The 23867-nt window shown below is 46.6% G+C and overlaps 1 protein-coding gene across 5 annotated transcripts; it reads left to right on the forward strand.

The window, feature by feature from the left end:
- Window positions 1-2206: 2206 nt before the first annotated feature.
- ZCCHC10 (zinc finger CCHC-type containing 10) lies at window positions 2207-13910 on the forward strand (the record flags this gene model as incomplete). Of its 5 annotated transcripts, XM_080698180.1 has the most annotated exons (4): window positions 2207-2247; window positions 7269-7430; window positions 12834-12875; window positions 13637-13910. In XM_080698180.1, the coding sequence occupies 4 exons, from the start codon at window positions 2207-2209 to the stop codon at window positions 13908-13910; spliced, it is 519 nt and encodes a 172-aa protein (XP_080554306.1). The 5 variants fall into 5 exon arrangements, with proteins under 5 accessions (XP_080554306.1, XP_080554307.1, XP_080554308.1 ...); XM_080698181.1 differs by lacking the exon at window positions 12834-12875; XM_080698182.1 differs by lacking the exon at window positions 7269-7430.
- Window positions 13911-23867: the final 9957 nt, after the last annotated feature.

Genomic DNA, 23867 nt, shown 5'->3' on the forward strand with positions numbered 1-23867 from the left:
CAGTATCATAAATAAATAAATAAATATTAAAAATAAAAAATAAGCCAGGTGTGGTGGTGCATGCTTGTAGTCCCAGCATTTGGGAGTCTGAGACAGGAGGATAGTGGTTCGCGGCCAGCCACAGATACTTAGTGAGGGCCTCTGAAACTCAGTGAGACTCTGTTACAAAATAAAGAACAAAAAATAGGGTTGGGGGTGTTGTTTGGAAGTAGAATGCCCCAGGGTTCCATCTCCAGTACCACAAAAAAAAAATAAAAAATATTTAATAAATGAATTGAGAACAGCCTCAACAACTTAGTAAGACCTTGTTTCCAAATAAAAAAATAAAATAGGACTGGGGTTATAGCCTGGAGGTAGAAGGCCCCTGGATTATACTTCCAGTACCATAAAAAAAAGTATTGGGAATGTAGTTCAGAAGTGGAATCCCCCTGGGTTCAATCCTCACTACCACAAGATTAAAAAAAAGCAGCCAGTAATCCCAGTGAAACGGGGTTTCTTGAGAAGAAACACGGCATTTCCTTAAGATGAAACAGAGTGTTTCCTTACCGGATTCTTGTCTGCGGTGAGCGAAGAATGACACCCGCAGACCGCAGGAAAGGAAGTAAAAGGTTTATTGGAAGCAGCAGGGAATAGAAAAGTGACCGAACACCCCTAAGGGGCTGTCGGAACTCTGAAGTCCAGCAGCTGCCTTCAGGTCACTACCCAAGTGTACCCCAGGCCAAGTGCCTTCAGTTGCAAGCTGTTTTCTCTCAAAGTCCACGCAATCTGCCAGAAAGGAATAGGGAAAGTGGCAGAACACCTCTAAGGGCTATCGGGGCTCTGGGGTCCAGCAGAGGCCTTCAGGTCACTACCCGAGTGTAGCCCAAGCCAAATGCCTTCAGTTGCAAGCTGCTTTCTCCCAAAGTCCACGTGATCTGCCAGAAAAGAAGTGCAGGTCACCCCTAGGGGCCTTGGTCGGCCTTGATGTCCAGCAGAGGCCTTCAGGTCACTACCCGAGTGTAGCCCAGGTCAAGTGCCTTCAATTGCACCCCACCTTCTCTCAAAGCTAACGCGACCTGCAAGAGAGAGAGAAAAGCTCCCCAACGGGGAGGGGTTCCCAGAGTGGGTAACCGTCCTGGTGACTGCGCTAGGGGTTTACATATCTCTGCATGTCCTCTGTTGGTTGGAGTTTGGGAGGCAGTTCTTAAAATTTGCATAGGGTATTTGCATGTCCTTTGAGGGGTCTCCTTTCAGTAGGAGTGTCAGACTTGCTCCAGTGATGTCTCCTGGGTTTGTTGATTAATAAACAGATGGTTTTGTGAAGCTTTGGTCATTCTTATCTCTGAACCTTGGAAGAGCTGGTCTCTTTTAGGAGCCTTGGAAGTTAATTAGTATTTGTCGCCCCTCAGGAAATTAAGTTTTTTTCTACCGAGGCCTCTTCCCTATCTGCCTACTTTCCTTTCTACCTCCTCACCAGCACTTGGGAGGCTGACAGGATCACACAGGTTCAAAGCCAGCCTCAGCTACTTAGGCTGTCAGCAACTTAGTGAGACCCTGTTTCCAAATAAAGTATAAAATAGGTCTGGGAGTATAGCCAGGAGGTAGAAAAGCCCCTGGGTTCCACCCCGGGTACCCCCCCCCACACACACACACACGCAGCCAGGGCTTGTAATTTGAGCATTTGGGAGGCTGAGACAGGCAGACAGCCTCAGCTACTTAGTGAGGCCCTTTGCAACTCAGTGAAACCCTGTTTCGAAATAAAGAATAAAAAATAGGGCTGGGGGTGTAGCTCGGATGTCGAATGCCCCTGGGTTCCATCCCCAGACGCGCAAAAAAAAGCATAAAAAATAAAAATTATTAACATACTCTTGCACTTTATAGTTTTCCAATGCAATTCTTTCAACTGAGGGTCTAAATCCTGTTCATTTTCATTTTTTTACACTACCTGGGGTGTCCTGTACCCTGTATGATTTAGGCTCACTCTGTGTATTCATATATTCATATATTTCTTTCCCTTTTTGAGAACATTCTTCCCAATCACTATAGACACTGTTCCTCCGCGTTCTAAAGTCTATGGCGCCAGCCCACGCGACTCACAGCAGAGACCGTACACAGCCTCCTCCGCTTGCTCAGCCTCCACCCAGACGCGGCTGGGACCCTCGCGGCCTCCGGCCCCGCCCACCCCTGGAGTTTCCCACAAGCCTGCGCGGCACGCCGCCGGCCCAAGATGGCGACTCCCATGCACCGGCTCATAGCCCGGAGACGCGCGTAAGCCAGGGGCTCGCCGGGGCCCAGGGGCGGCGGGGGACGCGCGGCGGCGGGCCGGGCGCGGGCGGGGGCCGGCCTCGTCCTCCCGGGGGCGCTCTGGGCGTGACAGCTCCCCAGGCCCCCTGCTTGCTCCTGTGGGACTCGGCCCGGCCATAAGTTTGGTGACCCCTGGCTAGTGATTTCGCGGAATACGGCCTGAGCGGGGTCTGCAGAGAGCCGGTGCGTCGGGGCTTCCCCAAAGAGGACTCCCGGGGATGGCTACCTAGAGGTTGATGCCCCTCTGCCCACCCCTGGCGTGGCCAGGAGACGCCCAGGTCCCTGGTCGGACACCTCCTCTCCAGCCGACGTGAACTTCGGCTCCCTTCATATCCCCGTCAGCCCCGCCGACTCTTCTGTTGCCTTTCCTAACACAGCGCGCCGGCGCCCCGCCGTCCTTCCCCAAGATCCTCTCACCTTCTGCAGTTCCTTCTCTCCCCCAGTAAAGAGTAATTTGTTTTAGCTCGAGTGTAAAGGGGAAGACGTTCCAGACAAGAGTTTGAGTGTAAAGAAAAAGAGAAGCTCCCGACAGTCCCCGCTTTCAGGGAGCTTACATTCTAGTGGTGGAATCAGTTGAAAAACCTAACAAGTGGTTTCAGCCGGTGCTAAAGCTTTGCGGGGACTGTGAGGGCGGAACACGGAAGCCCCTCCCGAAAGCTTGGCATTTGACGAGAGGTTGAACGGGGCGGAAAGGAGCCAGTCACTAGGAGAAGTTGAAGAAAGAGCAGACAGTGGCATGATTGCTTTGAGGCTGAAAGGAAGATGTCATGAACTGAAAAATGGCCTTAGAGCAAGAGAGAGTGGCACAGCAGGTTTGAAAAGGACAGACCACGTGGTACCAGTACCAGCCGTACCCCTAAACGTCTGCAGCTTTTGTACTCCCATCCCTTCACGCCTCACTAATTGCACATCTGTAATACATAGCTCACAGTCTGCTGTGCATATATGTATGTAATTGTGTTTGTATTTCATTTTATTTTGTATTTGAAGAGCACTGTTCTATTAAGCCAGGCATGGTGGTGCACACTTGTAATCCCAGTACCTGGGAGGCTGAGACAGGAGGATCAGGGTTCAAGGACAGCCTCAGCTACTTAGTGAGGCCCTCTGTAATTAGACCCTGTTTCAAAATAAAGAATAAAAAATAGGCTTAGGATGTAGCTCAGAGATAGAATGCCCCTAGATTCAATCCTACTACTGCAAAATAAAAATTAAAAAAATAAAAAGACATAACAAAGAGCACCTTTCCTTTTCTGTTTATTTATTTGGGCACTAGAGAGTAAACCCAGGGGCATTTTACCTCAGCAGTACTGGGGAATGAATTTAGGGCATTCTGCTGCCAAGCTACACCCTTAGCGCCCCCCCCCCCCTTTATTTTTTATTTTGAAACAGGGTCTCACTAAGTTGCAAAGGGCTTCATTAAGTAGCTGAGGCTGGCCCCAAATTGTGATTCTCCTGTCTCAGCCTCCCAAATGTTGGGATTACAAGTCCAGCTTTTTTTTTTTCCTTCTTGAAACACAGTCTCTGAGTTGCTGAGGTTAGGCTGGCCTGGAACTTGTGATCCTCCCGTCTCAGTCTTTTGAGTACTGGGATTACAGACGTGCACCACTCTGCCCAACTCATTTATTTATTTGGTCCTGGTCATTGAACCCAGGGACATTCTACCTCTTGAGTGATGCCCCCAGCCATTTTTTATTTTTTGAAACAGAGTATTGCTAATTTGCTGATCGTCTCCCTAAGCTTCTGCAGCTGTCCTTGAACCTGGCATTCTCCCATCTCAGCCTACCAGGTACTGGGATTACGGGTATGCGACACCACCATGCCTCGCTGCCCATTCCTTTTCTTCTCTCCACATACTCTTATCTTCGTAGGCCTAAGGAGAAGATTTTCTTAAATGCAAGGATAAAGACATAGGGAGTCAGAACAGTGAATCTGAGGCTGGCCTCGAACCTGTGCCTGTGCTGCTCCTGTCTCAGCCTCCCAAGTGCTGAGATTGCAAGTTTGCACCGCCACTCCTGGCAGTTGTTTTGAGATGAGGTCTTCCTATGTTGCCCAGGTTAGTCTCAAACTCTTCAGCTCAAGGGATCCTTCTGCCTCAGCCTTCTAAGAAGACTTTGAAATCAAGACTGGGATGATAACTGGGCATGGTGGTGTGGGCCAGTAATCCCAGTACTTGGGAGGATGAGACAAGAGGATCACAGGTTTGAGGACAGCCTCAGCAACATATTGAGACTCTCAGCAACCTAGCAAGACCCTATTTCAAAACAAAAGGGCTGGGAGTATAGCTCAGAGGTAAAGTGTCCCTGGGTTCAATCCCTATTACCACACATACACAATATTGTAATTGCAAGCTGAGTATGGTTGTGTACCCCTCTCGTCTCAAGTCCTTGGGAGGGTGAGATAGGAGGATTGTGGGTTCAAAAGCAGCCTCAGTAATTTAGCAAGACTGTCAGGAACCTAGCAAGATCCTCTTTCTTTCTTTCTCTTGTTTTTTTCTTTCTTTTTTTTTTTTTTTTGGTGGTACTGGGGATTGGACCCAGTGGCATTCTACCTCTGAGCTACACCCCCAGCCCTGTTTTTTATTCTTTATTTTGAAACAGGATCCCACTAAGTTGCAGAGGGCCTCACTAAATAGTTGAGGCTGGCTGCATACCTGTGATCCTCCTGTCTCAGCCTCCCAAGCGCTGGGATTACAAGAGTGCGCCACCACGCCCAGCTGTTAAATTTCTTCTTGGTAGAATCAACGGAGTTCTAGAGCGTCAAGACCTTTTGGTTCCTGTGTCAGTCATGCGCACAGTAGCCGTCCTGCTGGGTTTGTGGGGACTGCAGCTTTGATAAATAGGCTCATTTGTGTCCTCGTCCAAATAGCGTGTGAGGTACTGAACAGGGCTAAACTCAGGGCCAAAGCGTGCAGGCGCTCACTGCGTCTCTCCGCGTGGCTCCCCATCAACAGCACTCTGTCCATGGTGTCCAGCTGCTCCACCTGCCTGTGTCCTTCACGGCAATGCCAGAAGCTGTCTAAGCTGCTCAAAGATGGATACCCGAAAGGCCACGGATCGTCCAGTTCCTTGATAACTCATGATCACGGCTTTTCTGCGTGGATTTATTAAATCCAACTGCAATATTGTACAAAGTGGAGATTAATCAAGTTCACTGGTCTAGTTTGTGGAATCTGCTTGTTTGAAAAGTAATCCCTGCACTTGGGAGGCGGAGAGAGGATCATGTAGGTTCGAAGCCAGCCTCGCTGGATTAAGAGACCCTGTTTCCAAATATAAAATAGGCCTGGGAGTGTAGCCCAGAGGTAGAAGGGTTCCATCCTCAGTACCACCAAAAAAAAAAAAAAAAAAAAAGGCGAGGCTTTTCATGGCACACACTTGTAATCCTAGCATTCAGGAGGCTGAGACAGGATTGCGGTTCACGGACAGCCTCAGCTTCTTAGTGAGGCCCTCTACAACTCAGTGAGACCCTGTTTCAAAATAAAGAATAAAAAATAGGGCTAGGAATGTAGCTCGGAGGTAGAATGCCACTGGGTTCCATCCCCAATACCACAAAATAAATAATTAATTAAAAATAGGGCAGAGGGTGTAGCTCGGAGGTAGAATGCCTCTGGATTCCATCTCCAGTACCACAAAATAAATAAATAATTAACCAAAAATAGGGCTGGGGATGTAGCTCAGAGGTATAATGCCCCTGGGTTCCATCCCCAGCACCACAAAAATAAATAAATAAATAATAAAACATAAGTGACTTTCCTCTTTGGACTTGGTCTTCTCCCTAAAATATCTCATTGTGCATATGCAAATATTCCAAAATTTAAAAAAATCCCAATTCGAAAACACCTCTAGTCACAAGCGTTTCAGATAAGGGACACTGAATCTATACTACCAGCTTTCTACAACTTACAGATTGATGAAACAGCTGAGAGACCAGACGGGGGCAGGCCCTTAGCAAGGGTGGGCTGGGCAAGACGCCCGTAACCTTTCCCTCTCCAGCACTGTCACACGCAGAATGAGAGGAGGAGCCGAGCTCAGGATGCTCAGAGCTGGGGCAGTGGAGCCTTTACTTGGTCCCTAAGTATATAGGCCTCGTGGCTAGGCGACTGCTGTCTGGTCGTCGCAGTGGCTGCTGAGAGCCCTGGGGTACAGGAGAGGTGCTGGGCCTGGAGGTGGTCAAGTAGGCAAGCGCCGTCTGTCTTTTTTTTTTTTTTGGTACTGGAGATGGAACCCAGGGCCATTCTACCTCCACCGATACAACCCTGGCCCCATTTGTTTGTTTGTTTGTTTGTTTTTTGTAGGTCTGGGGATGAAACCCAGGGGCATTCGACCTCTGAGCTACACCCCTAGCCCTATTTTTTATTCTATATTTTGAAACAGGGTCTCACTGAGTTGCAGAGGGCCTCACTAAGTAGCTGAGGCTGGCCATGAGCCTCGATCCTCCTGTCTCAGCCTCTGGAATGCTGAGATTACAAGTGTGCGCCACGACCTGTAATCCCAGTAGTTGGGAGTTTGCGACAGTATCCCAGGTTGAGGACAGCCTCAGTAACACAGACCCTGTTTCAAACTAAAGTTTTAGCCAGGCATGGTGGTATACACTTGTAACTCCAGTACTAGGGAGGCTGTGACAGGAGAATCGCTAAGTTCAAGGACAGTCTCAGCAAAGTAGCAAGACTGTCAGCAACCTAGTGAGACCCTATTTCAAAACAAAAAATCAAGAGCCAGACATCGTGGCAAGAAAGTGTCACAGGAAGAATTTTAAGGCTTGTCTTTGTGTGTGTGTTACTGTGGATGGAACACGTCGGAGCTACACCCCCTCAGCCTGATTTTTATTCTTTATTTTGAAACAGGGTCTCACTGAGTTGCAGAGGGCCTCACTCAGTAGCTGAGGCTGGCTGCGTGCCGCGATCCTCCGGTCCCAGCCTCCCGAGTGCGGGGATTGCAAGCGTGGCCCCATGCCTGGCTCTGAGACTTGTCTTCTATTTCACTCTGTAGTGAGGCAAATAAGCAACATGTCAGATGTCAGAAATGCTTGGAATTTGGACATTGGACTTATGAATGCACAGGAAAAAGAAAATACCTCCATCGGCCTTCAAGAACGGCAGAGCTGAAGAAAGCCTTGAAAGAGAAAGAAAACAGATTATTACTACAGCAAAGGTAGGTCTGCGCATGCATGTCACGGAACCTTCTGCGTGCTCCTATGTATTTCATTAAGGAGGGAGTGGTCGGGCCCTCCAGAGCTCGGCTGTGTGTGAACCAGCGTTTGCCGAGTGCCCCGGCACTGCACGGAGCTCTTGACAGGTGTTACCTCCTGCAGGCCTCAGATCTGCCCAGGTCCACGGTGAAGGTGAGTACTAGTATTGCCCTCATTTCACATAGGAAGAAGCGCGAGGCACAGAGAGGTTAGGAACTTGTTCAGTGCCACACAGCTAGCAAGTGTCCCTGGAGTTCATTCTTTTAGTCTCTTTGCTTTATTGCCTCAACTATTGATGGAATGACAACAGAAAACCGGGAGATAATAGGGACATATAGGACAGCTATCCAGACGTGGTAAGTCTGAGCAGGCTAGCAAATGGTATATATAATGTGCCATGATTTATGTTCAGAAAAGGAAAAGAGCCGGGCGTGGTGGGCACGCTTGTAATCCCAGCACTTGGGAGCCTGAGACAGGAGATCGCACAGGTTCAAAGCCAGCCTCAGCTACTGAGTGAGGCTCTCAGCAACGTAGTGAGACCCTGTTTTCAAATAAAATATAAAATAGGTCTAGGAGTGTAGGCTGGAGGTAGAAAGCCCCTGCTTCCACCCCCAGTACCACATATAAAAAATAAAGAAAGGAAGAATAAAGCCGGGCATGGTGGCGCACGCTTGAATCCCAGCATTTGAAAGGCTGAGACAGGAAGATCCAGGTTCACAGACAGTCTCAGCTACTTAGTGAGGTCCTTTGCAAACTCAGTGAGACCCTGTTTCAAAATAAAGAATAAAAAGCTGGGCGTGGTGGCGCACGCTTGTAATCCTCATGCTTGGGAGGCGGAGACAGGAGGATCGCGCAGGTTCGAAGCCAGCCACGCTGGCTTAAGAGACCCTGTTTCAAAAATATAAAAATAGGTCTGGGAGTGTAGCCCGGAGATAGAAGGGCTACCAGGAACCTCAGTACCACCACCACAAAAAAAAAAAAAAAAAAAAAATGAATAAAAAATAGGGATAAGGATGCAACTTGGAGGTAGAATGGCCTTGGGTTCCATCCCGGGCTTGGGGTGTAGCTCAGAGGTAGACTGCCCCTGGGTTACAGCTCCAGTATTGCAAAAGAAAAAAGAAAGGAAAAAGAAAAAGAAGAGAGAAAATATTGGGACTTGTACTAGAAGGTGGATGTCCAGAATTGCTGGGAGCAAATTATTTTCTTAGATTTTTTCCCCCCCCAACAAAGTTGAAGGTGGTACTCTAGTCATGGTGGCCCACACATGCAATCCCAGTGCTTGTGAAGCTAAGGTGACAGGTTTAAAATTAGCTCAGCAGCTTAGGCTCTCAGCAACTTAGCAAGACCCTGTTTCTAAATAAAATACGTCAAGCCAGGCATGGTGGCACATGATTGTAATCCCAAGACTTGGGAGGCTGAGACAGGAAGATCACCAGTTCAAGGACAGCCTTGACAACCTAGTAAGGCCCTCTGCAACTTAGTGAGACCCTGTTTCCAAATAAGAAATTAAATCAGGCTGGGGATTTAGCTCAGAGGTAGAATGCCCTTGGGTTCAATCCTTAGTGCCACAAAAAATAAAATAAAAAAGGAAAGAAAAATAAATGAATAAATAAATAAATAAATAAATAAATAAATAAATAGGTCTGGGAGTGTAGCCTAGAGGTAGAATGCCCCTGGGTCATTTCCAGTACCACACACAAAAAAAGAAAAGAGTAAATTGAAGGTGGTGGTTCCATTCGAGTTGCCAATTTGTTTTGTTTGTTTGTTTGTTTGTTTGTTTTGGTGGTACTGGGAGTGGAACCTAGGGGTTTTCTACCTCTGGGCTATACTCCCAGACCTATTTTATACTTTTATTTTGAAACGGGGTCTTACTAAGTTGCTGAGACCCTCACTAAGTAGCCGAGACTGGCTTCAAACCTGTGTGATCCTCCTGTCTCAGCCTCCCAAGTGTGGGTATTATAAGCATGCGCCCCCACACCTGGCTGCCAGGTTTTTTTTTTTTTTTTTTTGCAGGTCTGGGGATGGAACCCAGGGGCATTAGACCTCTGAGCTACACCCCCAGCCCTATTTTTACATTTTTATTTGGAAACAGGGTCTCCTAAGCCAGCGCGCGCAGCTAGCTTCGAACCTGCGCGATCCTCCTGTCTCTGCCTCCCAAGCGCGGGGATTACAAGCGTGCGCCACCACGCCCGGCTCTATTTTTTATTCTTTATTTTGAAACAGGGTCTCACTGAGTTGCAAAGGGCCTCACTAAGTAGCTGAGGCTGTCCGGGAACCTCGATCCTCCAGTCTCAGCCTCCCGAATGCTGGGATTTATAAGCATGCGCCATCATGCCTGGCTTCGGCTGTCAGTTTTTTAAATAATTATTTTATTTTTCGTAGTACTGGGGTTGTAGCCCAGGTGCCTTCTACCTCCAGGCTACACCCGCAGACCTGTTTTTATTTCTTATTTGGAAACAGGGTCTTACTAAGTTGCTGCAAGCCTCATTAAGTTGCTGAGGCTGGCTTCAAACCTGTGATCCTCTTGTCTCCCATGTACTGGGATTACAAGTGTGCGCCACCACACCTAGCTTATTTATTTATTTATTTATTTATTTATTTATTTATTTCGTGTGTGTGTGGTACTAGGGATTGAACTAAGGGTCATTCTACCTCCTGAGTTATACTCTCAACCCTATTTTATTTTATTTATTGATTTGTGGCATTACGGATTGAACCCAAAGGCATTTTACCTCTAAGCTAAACCCCACCCTGATTTTCTTATTTGGAAACAGAGTCTCACTAAGTTGTGGAGGGTCTTGCTAAGTTGTCGAGGCTGGTTTTGAACCTGCGATCCTCCAAACTCAGCCTCCCAAGTACTAGAATTACAAGCGTGCGCCACCATGCCTGGCTTTTATTTATTTTATTTTTATTTTATTTTATTTTTTGTAGTTCTGGGGATGGAACCCAGGGGCATTTGACCTTCGAGCTACACCCCAACCCTATTTTTATTCTTTATTTTGAAACCGGGTCTCACTGAGTTGCAGAGGGCCTCACTAAGTAGCTGAGGCTGTCCGCGAACTAGGATCCTCCGGTCTCAGCCTCCCGAATGCTGGTGGCTCTTTATTTTTATTTTGAAATAAGGTCTCACTAAGTTGCGGATGGCCTCACTAGTATCTGAGGCTATTGGTGAACTGTGATCCTCCTGTCTCAGCCTCCCATGTACTGGGATTAAAAGCGTGCACCACCATACCCGGCTTATTTATTCCTTGTGTAGTACCGGGTTTGAACTCCAAGGCATTCTAGCTCCAAGCATTGAAACTGCACGATCCTACTGTCTCAGCCTCCCAAGCGCTGGGATTACAAGTGTACGCTACCATGCCCAGCTCATTTTAGGTTTTTAAACAATAAGTGAATTCCATTTGGAGAATATAGAGAAAAAGTTAAAGTTGATTTTTTTTTTTTTCTGGTACAAGGGACTGAACCCAGTGTAATTTTAGCTCTGAGCTATCGCGCTATCCCTTTGTATTTTGAAATAGGGTCTCACTAAATTGAGGCTGGCCTCGGACATGCAATTCTCCTGTCTCAGCTTCCCAACTACTGGTTTTACAGGCATGTGCCACGCCTGCCGCCTCCAGTACTTTTTTTTTTTTAAATGTGTGTATGTGGGTACTAGGCATTGATTCCAGGGACGTTCTACTTCTTAGGTATACTCCTAGCCCTGTTTTATGTTTTACTTTGAAACAAGGTCTCACTGAGTTGCCAAGGGCTTAAGCTGCTGAGACTGACAGCAAACCTGCAATCCTCCTGCCTCCCAAGTCTTGCAATTTTAGGCTTGTGCTGCCATGCCCAGTTCTTTGATTTTTTAAAATTTTATTATCAGTATTATATTGTTGTTGTGGTACTGAAGATTAAACTAAGGGGCGTTTTATTATATGGTACCTGGGATGGAGCCCAGGGGCATTCGACCTCTGAACTATACTCCCTGCCCTGTCTATCTGGAAACAGCATCTCACTAAGTTGATAAGAGCCTCACTAGGTGGCTAGGCTGGTGTCAAACCTGCAATCCTTCTGTCTCAGCCTCCTGAGCTAATTGGGCTTAAAAGCATGTGCCCCCACACCTGGCTCGGCATTATTTTTGTTGTGCTGGGGATTGAACCTAGAGGCATTCTACCATTGAGCTATCCACCAGACCAGTTTTATTTCTTATTTGGGAACAGAGTCTTCCTAGGTTGATGAGAGTCTCACTGCTTGCTGAGGCTGGCCTTGAACTCGCAATCATTCCATCTCAGCTTCCTACGAACTGAGATTACACGCATGCACCACCAGCCCTGGCTTCAGCATTTTATAGGATTGTGGAAACTCAAATTACAGCCACGATTGTGCTCTTATTTGCTATATTTGGTTTGTTCAGTAAATAGTGTTGTTTTGTTTTGTTTTGTTTTGTTTGTGGTACTGGGGGTGGAACCCAGGTGCTTTTCTACCTCCGGCCTATACTCCCAGACCTATTTTATACTTTTATTTGGAAACAGGGTCACTAAGTTGCTGAGAGCCTCACTAAGTAGCTGAGGCTGGCTTCAAACCTGTGCAATCTTCCTGTCTCAGCCTCCCACGCCCAGCGTAAATCGTGTATTTAAGTTCCAAGCTAGAAGGTGTCAAATCAGTGCACTCGGCAGGCATGGTAGCTCAGGTCTGTTATCCCAGTGGGAGGCTAACACAGAAAGATTGCAGGTTCAGGGCCAGCCTGGGTAACTTAGCAAGACCCTGGCTCAAAATAAAAAATAAAAAGGACTGGGGAAGTACATGGTGGTGCATGCAGTACTTGGGAGGCTGAGACAGAGAATCGGCAACATAGACTCAGCAACCTAGCAAGAACCTGTTTAAAAATAAAAATGGCTGAGTGCGGTGAGGTGGCGCATGCTTATAATCCCAGTACCTGGGAGGCTGAGACAGGAGAATCACACAGGTTCAAAGCCAGCCTCAGCTACTTAGTGAAGCTCTCAGCAACTTAGACCCTTTTTCAAATTAAAATATAAAATAGGTTGGGGGTGTAGCCTGGAGGTAGAGGTCCCTGGGTTCCCTCCCCAGGACCACAAAAATAAATAATAAATAAGGCTGAAAGTGTAGCCCGAAGGTAGAATGCCCCTGGGTTCAATCCCCAGGACCACAAAAATAAGCAAATAAATGATTTGTGCATTCGATCATCTTACCTGCTAACAGTTTGCAAGAGAAAACGTTCCATTTGGGTACAGCAAGAAGTCCCTTTGCGTGTACGGCATACAGCCAAGTGTTTCTCCAGTGTCCAGCGCTTTGGGGTAGCAGAGGGTTGTCTGAGCTGTGCACAATCACTTATTAACAGGAGCTTTTTTCCTTCTCATGTCTACTAGCATTGGAGAAACTAATGTAGAAAGAAAGACCAAGAAAAAAAGGTACGTGCGGCTTTAGGAGTACCTGGAGCTAATGTGTACTGGGAGTTGGGGGATGAGAACGGCGACTTTGAAATAATAGGTATAAGACTTCCGTCTCAAGCCTCTTGTTTGCAATTTGTAATTATCATCTTCTTTTCTGCAATTTTCCTGTTCTGACCTGTTTGTATCTTATTTCCTCCAGTGCCCCGTTACTGGAGATAGTAAAGCATTGTCTCTTGGTTGGACAGGCACTGTGCTAGATGGACAGGCAGTTGTTAGGCGGCTGTCTCTGGTCTGAGGTAGTTGAATGAAGAGGGGAGAGTGCAGCGCAGCCCCCAACCCCAGTGCTGGGAGGCCGGGGCAGGAGGATTGCCATCCGAGGCAGCTCTGGGACTCAGAGAGGCCCTCGGCAACTTAGCGAGACCCTGTTTTGAAATAAAAAGAGTTGGGAGTGTATCCGATGGCCGGCAGGTGACGGTGACGGTGGGAGGCGGCTGGGTGGTGGAGGCTCGCCTGGCACGCTCCACACCTTGGGTCTGGTCCCAGGACGGCACACACACAAGTCTGTGCCAGGCGTGGCTAGACTCGGCTGTCCCGGCAGCCTGGCCCTCATAGTGTCCCCTCCCAAGCGCAGTAGTCGTGCCTGTGGCGATCCACCGCAGAGCTGGCCGGAAGGAGTAAGACCGTGCCGGAGGGCCGGCGCTGGGCTCAGCGAGGCCGACATGGCGGCTCTGGGTGTGCGCAGCGCCGGCTCCCGGTGCACACCGTCCGCTCTCCGGCAGGCCCAAGAGTATGACGAGCTCCAGCAGCAGCAGCAGCAGCGGCGGCGGCGGCGCGCCCGACAGTGACTCCTCCTCGGACAGTGAGGACTCGTCTACCTCGTCCTCCTCGGAGGACAGCGACAGCGACGACAGCTCCTCCAGCTCCGCGTCCTCCTCCAGCTCCTCCTCCTCCTCGGGCTCAGACTCGGACTCCAGCTCCTCCAGCAGCAGCAGCAGCAGCTCGGACAGCAGCTCCGAGGACGAGGACGAGCCGCCGAGGAAGAGGAAGAAGTAGGGCAGCCGGGAAGGGGCGAGCGTGCTGGACCCACGGGTGATGGCCAGTTTCCAGGCTCAGAAGTTTCTAAGTGTTCGACGTGGTAAGAACACAGAGTATTGACAATGGGTTCTCTATATATACGTACATATATATAAAGACTTATTTTAAGGTGACTCTTGTTTTCTTTTTTATCTTTAAAATATATCTCTAGAAATTAATCAGAGCCGAAATCCTGTAAATCTGTTTTTGTGATGAAACTTATTTTGTCTCCCTGTGAAATAAACGCCATACTTTGTTATATATTAAAGGGATGTATGGGATAGGTTTTCAGAGTAATGCATTAGACTATCTGACATTGAATTTCTAAAGCTTTTGGCTGTGTACTATGAAAGACTTGATACATTGTTACTATAAGCTTAGAAGTTTTCCTATGTTAATAAATGTGCTCTTTTTGTTACAATTATGTTCAGAAAGCTATTTGACTTTCTGTCCTAAATATAGTTCACCGCCTGTCAGTCTACGTATGCCTTTCGAATGCTTCGGGTTTTCAGTTGTTGAGTTTTATCATTTCCTTCTGGTTCCTTAAGTTTTTAGAGGTGTCCTTTTTTGAGAAAAATCATTATAGAAGAACCTAATGAGAGACAAAGAATCTGAACCTATGACTCAAATTTTGGTGCCTTTAAAAAATTTAGTATGCTGGGCGTGATGGGCGCACGCTTGTCATCCCAGCATTCGGGAGGCTGAGAACAGAGGATCGCAGTTCGCGGACAGCCTCAGCTACTTAGTGGGGCCCTCTGCAACTCAGTGAGACCCAGTTTCAAAATAAAGAATAAAAATTGGGGCTGGAGGTGTAGCTCGGAGGTAGAGTGCCCTGGGTTCCATCCCCAGTATGGCAAAAAATAAAAGTTTCCAAATAAAAAAATAAAAACCGGGCATGGTGGCGCACTCTTGTAATCCCAGCATTCGGGAGGCTGAGACCAGAGGATCACGGTTCGTGGACAGCTTCAGCTACTTAGTGAGGCCCTCCGCAACTTAGTGAGACCCTGGTTTCAAAATAAAGAATAAAAAATAGGGCAGGGGGTGTAGGTTGGAGGTTGAATACCCCTGGGTTCCATCCCCAGACCGCCCCAAAAAAATAAAAAATAAAAGGGGTTGGGGGTATATCCCAGAGATAGAATGCCCTGGGTTCCATCCCCAGTACCGCTCACACACACACACACAAAATGTGCATTCTACTGTTGTTGGGAGTGTTCTGTAAATGGTAATTACATCAACTGGGTTAAAATAAAAATAAAAAGCTGGGCGTGGTGGCGCATGCTTGTAATCCCAGCATTTGGGCGGCTGAGACCTAAGGATGGAAGGATCATGGTTTGCGGCCAGCCTCAGCTACTTAATGAGGCTCTTTGCAACTCAGTGAGACCCGGTTTCAAAATAAAGAATAGATTTATAAAAAATACCCTGGGGGTGCAGCTCGTAGGTAGAATGCCCCTGGGTTCCATCCCCAGTACTGAAAAGAAAAGAAAAAAGAAAGAAAAAAAGAAAATGAAAAAAAGATGATCTGTACAGTAGGCAAATCCATGATCAAGTCTAGAATCACAAAACAGGGGAGCCAAAACAATTCAATATTTGCACAAGAAAAGTCATCCCAAACTAGTTAGCTATCTTGAAGAGTCACTGAGCACATGCAGAGTCCACATGTAGCCACTGTTCCCTGACCCTGACCCCTGAGGGTTTGCAGGCTGTGCAGGAACAGTGATAGATGCCGCAAACATGTTGTTGAAGAGCTTAGCGTCTCAGAGGCTTGCTCCGAGGGTTTGCGAAAGCCTTCCAGAAAGGTGAATGTGGCTGCAAACCTGTTGTGAAGTGTGGCAAAAGCCTGCTGGTATGGAGGCTGGCAGGGATGGAGCTGCCAGTGATCATCACTGTATTATCTAGGGTATTATTAGTCAGCCTAAGGAAACGGTTATGCGGGAGACGACAGGACAGCCTTACATTTAAGAAACTCTGTGTGTGTGTGTGTGTGTGTGTGTGTGTGTGTGTGTGTGTGTGTGTGTGTTACTGGGGATGGAACCCAGGTACATTCTACTTCTGAGCTACACCCCCATCCTGGTTATATTATTTTAGGGGTCTGGGGATGAAACCCAGAGGTATTTGACATCCGAGCTACACCCCCTGCCCTATTATTCTTTATTCTATTTATTTATTTATTTATTTTTAGGTGTTTTTTTTTTTTTTTTTTTTTTTTGCGAGTCTGGGCATGGAACCCAGAGGCATTTGACCTCTGAGCTACATCCCCCTGCCCAATTTTTATTCTTTATTTTGAAACCGGGTCTCACTGAGATGCAGAGGGCCTCACTAAGTAGCTGAAGCTGTCCGCAAACTGCGATCCTCTTGTCTCAGCCTCCCAAATGCTGGGATTACAAGTGTGCGCCACCACGCCCAGCTCTATTTATTTATTTTTAATTTTGGTGGTACTGGGGTAGAACCCAGAGGCTTACTACCTCCAGGCTATACTCCCAGACCTATTTTCTATTCTTTGGAAACAGGGTCTCACTAAGTTGCTGAGCGACTCACTAAGCTGAGGCTTGCCTTGAACCTGTGTGATCCTCCTGTCTCAGCTTCTCAAACACTGGCTAAGATTATAAGCCTGTGTGCCACCAAGCCTGGCTGTTATTCTTTATTTTGAAACAAGGTCTCACAAAGTTGCAGAGGGCCTCCCTAAGTAGCTGGGGCTATCCAGGAACCACATCCTCCTGTCTCAGCCTCCTGAATGCTGGGATTACAAGCATGTGCCACCATGTTTGTTTTTTTTGGGGGGGTGGGTCTGGGGATGGAACCCAGGGGCATTTGACCTCCAAGGTACATCCCCTGCCCTATTTTTTTATTCTTATTTTGAAACAGGGTCTCACTAAATTGTGGAAGGCCTCACGAAGTAGCTGAGGCTGTCTGAGAACTGCGATCCTCTGGTCTCAGCCTCCTAAGTGCTGGGATTACAAGCATGCGCCACCACGCCCAGAATATATGTGTGTGTGTATATATATATATATATATATATATATATATATATATATTTTTTTTTTTTTTTTTTTTTTTTTTTTTTTTTTGAAACAAGGTCTCACTAAGTTGCAGAGAGCCTCACTAAGTAGCTGAGGCTGGCTGCAAATCCTCTGGTCTCAGCCTCCCAAATGCTGGGATTACAAGCATGCCATCATGCCGGGCTACGTGTGTGTGTGTGTGTGTGTGTGTGTGTGTGTGTGTGTGTGTGTGTGTTACTGGGGATTGAACCCAGAGGCACTTCACCTCTAAGCTACACCCCCAACCCTATTTCTTATGTTTGATTTTGAAAGGGGGTCTCCCTGGGTCACAAAGCATGGGATTCCAAGCATGCGCCACCACGCCCAGCTTATTTTTGTTTTGAAAATGTCTTGCTAGTTTGCTGAGTCTTGCTGTGTTGCTGAGGGCTTAGAGCCAGGCATGGTGGTGCACACCTATGATCCTAGTACTTGGCTTGGGAGGTTGAGACTACATCACAGGTTTGAAGACAGTCTCGGCAATTTAGAGAGGCCTGTTTCTTTTCTTTTCTTTCTTTCTCTTTTCTTTCTCTCTCTTTTTTTTTTGTGGCACTGAGGATTGAACCTGGGGCATCTTACCTCTGAGCTACAACCCAGCCCTATTTTATCTTTTATTTTCAAACAGGGTCTAACTAAATTGTGAGGAGCCTCATTAAGCTGCTAAGGCTGACCTTAAACTGCAATTCTCCTGCCTCAGTCTCCCAACTACTGGGATTACAGGCTATAAACCACCACGCCCAGCAGAAGCCCTGTTTCAAATACAAAATAAAAAATAAGCCAGGTGTTGTGGCGCACGCTTGTAATCCCAGCATTTGGGAGGCTGAGTCAGGAGGATCATGGTTCGAGGACAGCCTCAGCTATTTCGTGAGGCCTTTTGCAACTCAGTGAGATCCTGTTTCAAAATAAAGAATTAAAAATAGGGCTGGGGGTGTAGCTTGGAGCTAGAATGCCCCTGGGTTCCATCCCCAGTACCACAAAAAATTAATAAATAAAAATAAAAAGTAAGCGAAGCGTGGTGGTATACACTTGTAATCCCAGTACTTGGGAGGCTGAGACAGGAGGATCTCAGGTTTGAGGTCAGTCTTGGCAACTCAGCAAGGCTTTCAACAACCTAGGGAGACCCTTTTTCCAAATAAAATATAAAATCGGGCTGGGAGTGTAGCTCAGAGATAAAATGCCTCTGGGTTCAATCCCCAATACCAATATAAGTAAATAAATAAAGGGCTAGAGGATTAGCTTAGAGATAGAATGCCTTTGGGTTCCATCCCTACTATCAATCAATCAATCAATCAATCAATCAAAAAGCTGGGCATGGTGGTGCACGCTTGTAATCCCAGCATTCGGGGAGGCTGAGACTATAGGATCACAGTTCACGGACAGCTTCAGCTACTTAGTAAAGCCCTCCACAACTTAAACCCTGTTTCAAAATAAAGAATAAAATATATGGCAGGAGGTGTAGGTCAAAGGTCAAATGCCCCTGAGTTCCATCCTCAGACTCGCAAAAAAAAAAAAATATATATATATATATATATCTATATCTATCTATATATCTATATCTATATCTATATCTATATATATATATATATATATATATATAAAATTAAACTTGCTGGGCGTGGTGGCACACACTTGTAATCCCAGCATTTGGGAGGCTGAGACCGGAGGATCGCGGTTCGCAGACAGCCTCAGCTACTTAGTGAGGCCCTCCGCAACTCGGTGAGACCTGGTTTCAAAAAAAAAAAAATTGGGCAGGGGGCGTAGCTTGGAGGTTGAATGCCCCTGGGTTTCATCCCCAGACCCGCAAAAAAAAAAAAAAAAAAAAAAACTTTGCTGGGCGTGGTGGCTCATGTTTGTAATCCCCCAAATTTGGGAGGCTGAGACAGGAGGATCACACAGGTTCAAAGCCAGCCTCAGCTACTTAGTGAGACCCTGTTTCCAAATAAAATATAAAATAGATCTGGGAGTATAGCCTGGAGGTAGAAAGCCTCTGGGTTCCACCCCAGTACCACCACAAAATAAATGAATAAATAAAACAAACTTCAGTTTTCTTTAGTGTACCCCACCCCGTATAAATTGTTTAAGATCATTACAAATGAGCCAGGCGTGGAGGCACATCCTAGTCCTCGGGAGGCTGGGACAGGAGGGTCAGGGGGTAAGGCTCAGCAGCTAAACCCTGCTTCAAAAGAAAAGACTAAAATACTAATGAAAGTATAGCTCAGAGGTAGCATGTCCTTGGGTTCAATCACACACACACACACACACACACACACACACACACACACACACACACACACACACACCACTGCACTGTGGTACGCAGGTTCCCAGGCTCGCAGGGGCCCTCACCTGAGCGCAGACGCCCTCGGGTGGTCCTTCCCCACCGAGTAGGTGCGGAGCACTAGAATGGACGAGGGCCTGGCGTGACTTCATAATCGCACTAGAGCTTCTGCCTTGCCTCGAGCTGCAGGCTGGGGTCAGCCACTTCCACGCCACTTCCACGCGCGAGCGCTCGTGGAGAGAGCCGAGGCGGGAGCCCAGGCCTCCACCCGCCGCACCCGGGAAGCCTTTGCATGACTCCTCCCTCTTGAGACCCCAGGGCCGCCGGGGAAGCTGCTTGAATTCCTGACTCAGAGACCGTGACATAAGAAAGAGTTGCCGCTATTTTAACCCACTAAGTTTTGAGTAGTTTGTTGTGCAGTAATAAGATAATGCTTATATGTTTTGAAGTTAATATTTAATAAAATGCTCTAGCAAGTTTCTGCTCAAAATTCACCTGTGAGAGGCTTTTCCTGGTCAACCTTTCTAAATTAGCTCCTACTGCCATTCTATTCCTTTGCCTTGATTTTTCTGTTTTTGTACATGTACCTAATAGTTTTGTTTTGTTTTTGGTGGTACTGGGGTGGAACCCAGGGGCATTCTACCTTCTGCAAACCATGATCCTCCTGTCTCAGTCTCCCAAATCTGGGATTACAAGTGTGCGCCACCACGCTAGGCTTATACCTAATAGTTTATGTGTGTGTGGCCTGGCGTGGTGTTACAGGCTTGTAATCTCAGCGCTTGGGAGGCCGAGACAGGAGGATCGCGCAGGTTCAAAGCCAGCCTCAGATACTTATGTCCTTTACAACTCAGTGAGACCCTGTTTTAAAATAAACAATTTTAAAAAATAGGGCTGGGGGTGTTGCTGAGAGGTAGAATGCCCCTGGGTTCCATCCCAGTACCATACACAAAAAATTATAATAAATATAATTAGAGCCTTATGAGGACAAGGAATTTATTATTATGGTTATTACTCTTACTGTTCTTTAAAATTTTTTTTTTGTACTGAAGATAGAACCCAGGGGCACTCTACCTCTGAGATACAACCCCAGCTGTGTGTGTGTGTGTGTGTGTGTGTGTGTGTGTGTGTGTGTGTGTGGTACTGGGGGTGGAACCCAGGTGCTTTTCTACCTCTGGGCTACACTCCCAGACGTATTTTATAGTTTATTTGGACACAGGGTCTCGCTAAGTTGCTAAAAGCCTCACTAAGTAGCTGAGGCGCACGATCCTCCTGTCTCAGCCTCCCAAAGCATGGGGCGCGGGGATTACAAGCGTGCGCCACCACGCCCGGCTCTTACTGTTCATTTTGAAAAACAGTCTCACTAAGTCCCTGAGGGCCTCACTAAGTTGCCCAGGCCGATTGCAAACCTGTGATCCTCTTGTCTCGGCCCCTCAAGTACGGGGCTGTTAGGCATGCGCCACCACACCCGGCTCAAAGCGAGTCATTTCAAGTGGTTTTCCTTGAGTCACTTTTTTTTTTTTTTTTTTTTTTTTTTTTTATTGGTGCACTGTATTCATACATCATAGTAGGATACATACTTTTGTAGACATACATGCACACTTTTCCCAGTCAGCCCCCACCCAATCCCCACCCCATTCTCTCCCTATCCCTCCCTCCCATGCTTGGCTTAGTAGTTGACATCTAGTATTATGGCAATTTATCTAAAATTAAAAATGATAATCTCACATAACAGTTTCATTTGTCTGATACCAAGCTTTTGATGACTTGAGTCACTTTTTATGGTGGCTTTTGAGACATAATTAACATGCCCTACAATCGCCCATTTAAAGTGTGTAATTCAGTATTGTAGAACCATCCCCAGGAAAAAATGGAGCCTGTTTTGATTATCCCAAAAGACACTGTACCAATTAGCCGCCCTGCCCTTGGCCTCTTCCCCGGTGACGGCCAGGCGGTCCCTGGCCCGCTGTCCCCTCCATATGTCTGCTTGGTGTGGACACTCCATGTAAGTGCAGTCATAAAGTACATTATCCCTTGAGACAGACTTCTCTCACTTAGCTTGATTTCAGGGTTTTTTAATGTCACAGCACAGTTGAGTAATTCATTTATTTTAATTGCCAATAACATTCCATTCCGTGAACATACTAAGTGCGTGTGTCCGTTCTTCAGAACATTGGCGTTTTGTTGGTTGGTTGGTTTTGTTTTGTTTGGGCACTCAGGATTAAACCGAGGGCCATTTCACCTGTCACCTAAACCCATAGTCAATTTTTTTTTTTGTACTGGGAATTAAACCCAGGGGCATTTTACCTCCAAGCTACATCCCCAGGCCTATTTTATTTTGAAACAAGGTCTCACTAGGTTGGTGAGAGTCTGACTACTTGCTGAAGCTGTCCTCAAACCTGCAATCCTCCTTTCTCAACCTCTCAAGCACTGAGATTACAAGTGTGTACCACCACACCTAGCTTCCTTGCACTTTATTTCTTTCCTTTTTTTTTTTTATTATGGTACTGGGGATGGAACCCATGGGCATTCTACCTCCAATCTATACTCCCAGCTTGGTTTTATTCTTTTCTTTTGAAACAGGGTCTCACTAAGTTGCAGAGGGCCTCACTAAATTGCTGAGGCTGTCTGCGAACCACAGTCCTCCTGTCTCAGCCTCCTGAATGCTGATTTCACAGGCACTACCATGCCTGGTTCTCCTTTTTTTTTTTTTTTTTTTTTTTTTTTTGCGGGTCTGGGGATGAAACCCAGGGCATTCTACCTCCGAGCTACACCCCCTGCCTTAATTTTTTATATATTTTTTGGTGGTACTGGGGTTCCTGGAAGCCTTTGGGCTATACTCCCAGACCTATTTTATTTTTTAGAAACAGGGTCTCTTAAGCAGCGTGGTATTCTTTATTTTGAAACAGGGTCTCACTGAGTTGCGGAGGGCCTCATCAAGTAGCTGAGGCTGTCCGCGAACCGTGATCCTCTGCTCTTAGCCTCCTGAATGCTGGGATGACAAGTGTGGGTCACCAACCCCCACCCCGCCCCCCGCTCTCCTTCACTTTCTTAATGATAGCATTTGAATCTTAAAGTTTTAAATTATTATTATCATTGTCATTATAATAAATAATAATAATGTTATTATTATGATGTGGTACTGAGGATTGAACCCAGAGGTACTCTACCTTCGATCTAAACTACCAGCCCTGCCGGGCGTGGTGGCGCAGGCTTGTAATCCCCGCGCTGGGGAGGCGGAGACAGGAGGATGGCGCTGGTTCGGAGCCAGCCTCGCTGGCTTAAGAGACCCTGTTTCCACATAAAAAAGTTTAAAAATAGGTCTGGGAGTGTAGCCTGTGGGAGTGTATCCTGGAGGTAGAAGGGCTTCCAGGAACCCCAGTACCACCAAAAAAATAATAATAATAATAAACTACCAGCCCGATTATTATTATTATTTTTTTAAACAGGGTCGCACTCGGTTGCTGAGTCTTGCTGTGTTATTGAAGCTGTCTTCATACCTGAAATCCTCCTGTCTCATCCTCTCGAGTACCGGGATTACTGGCGTGTGCCATCACACCAGGCTAAACAATGTATTTTGTGAGGAAGGTGTGCAAATCCACTGTTCTGCATGTGGTGATCTAGCTGTCCCACAACTATTTGTTCAAAAGTCTATTGTTTGCCCATTCATTTGTCTTCAAAGCCTTGTTAAAAATCAATTGAAAAAGAAAAAGAACAACAACAAAAAAAAAAAAAATCAATTGAAGCCAGGCATTGTGGCACACATCTATAATCCCAGTGCTTGGGAGGGAGAACAGGAGGGTCACAGGTTTGAGGACAGCCTCAGCAACATAGTGAGACACTCAATAACCTAATGAGATCCTGTTTCAAAAGAAAAATTAAAAGGGCTGCAGGTGTTGCTCAGAGGTAGAATGCCACTGGATTCAATCCCCAGCAACATCACTATCACCACAAAAAGAAAAAAAATCGATTGAAAATAAAGCTGGGCAAAATGGTGCATCCCTATAATCCCAGCATTTGGGAGGCTGAGACAGGAGGATCCAGGTTTGAGGACAGCCTCAGCCACTTCGTGAGGCCCTCTGCAACTTAGTGAGACCCGGTTTCAAAATAAAGAATAAAAAAATAGGGCTGGTGATGTCTTGGAGGTAGAATGCCCCTGGGTTCCATCCCTAAGACCGTAATAAAATTAAATAGAATAATAATTAAAGATTAATTATAAAGCCGGGCGTGGTGGCGCACGCTTGTAATCCCAGCATTCAGGAGGCTGAGACCTGGAGGATCGCGGTTCGCGGACAGCCTCAGCTACTTAGTGAGGCCCTCTGCAACTCAGTGAGACCCGGTTTCAAAATAAAGAATAAAAAATAGGGCAGGGGGTGTAGCCCGGAGGTCAAATGCCCCTGGGTTCCATCCCCAGACCCGCAAAAAAAAAAAAAAAAAAAAAAAGATTAATTATAAATAAATATGAGGATTTAGAGTTTTGCTTGTTTGTGTGGCACTGGAGATTGCACCCATAGGTGGTTCTACCTCAGAACTGCACCCTTAGTCTTATTTTATTTATTTTAGGTACTGGGTTGAACCCAGAGACATTCTACTTCCAAGTTGCACTCCCAGCCTGCTTTTATTGCTTGT

This window comes from Muscardinus avellanarius, assembly GCF_963383645.1.
Source record: "Muscardinus avellanarius genome assembly, chromosome: 7".
Taxonomy (NCBI): Eukaryota; Metazoa; Chordata; class Mammalia; order Rodentia; family Gliridae; genus Muscardinus; species Muscardinus avellanarius.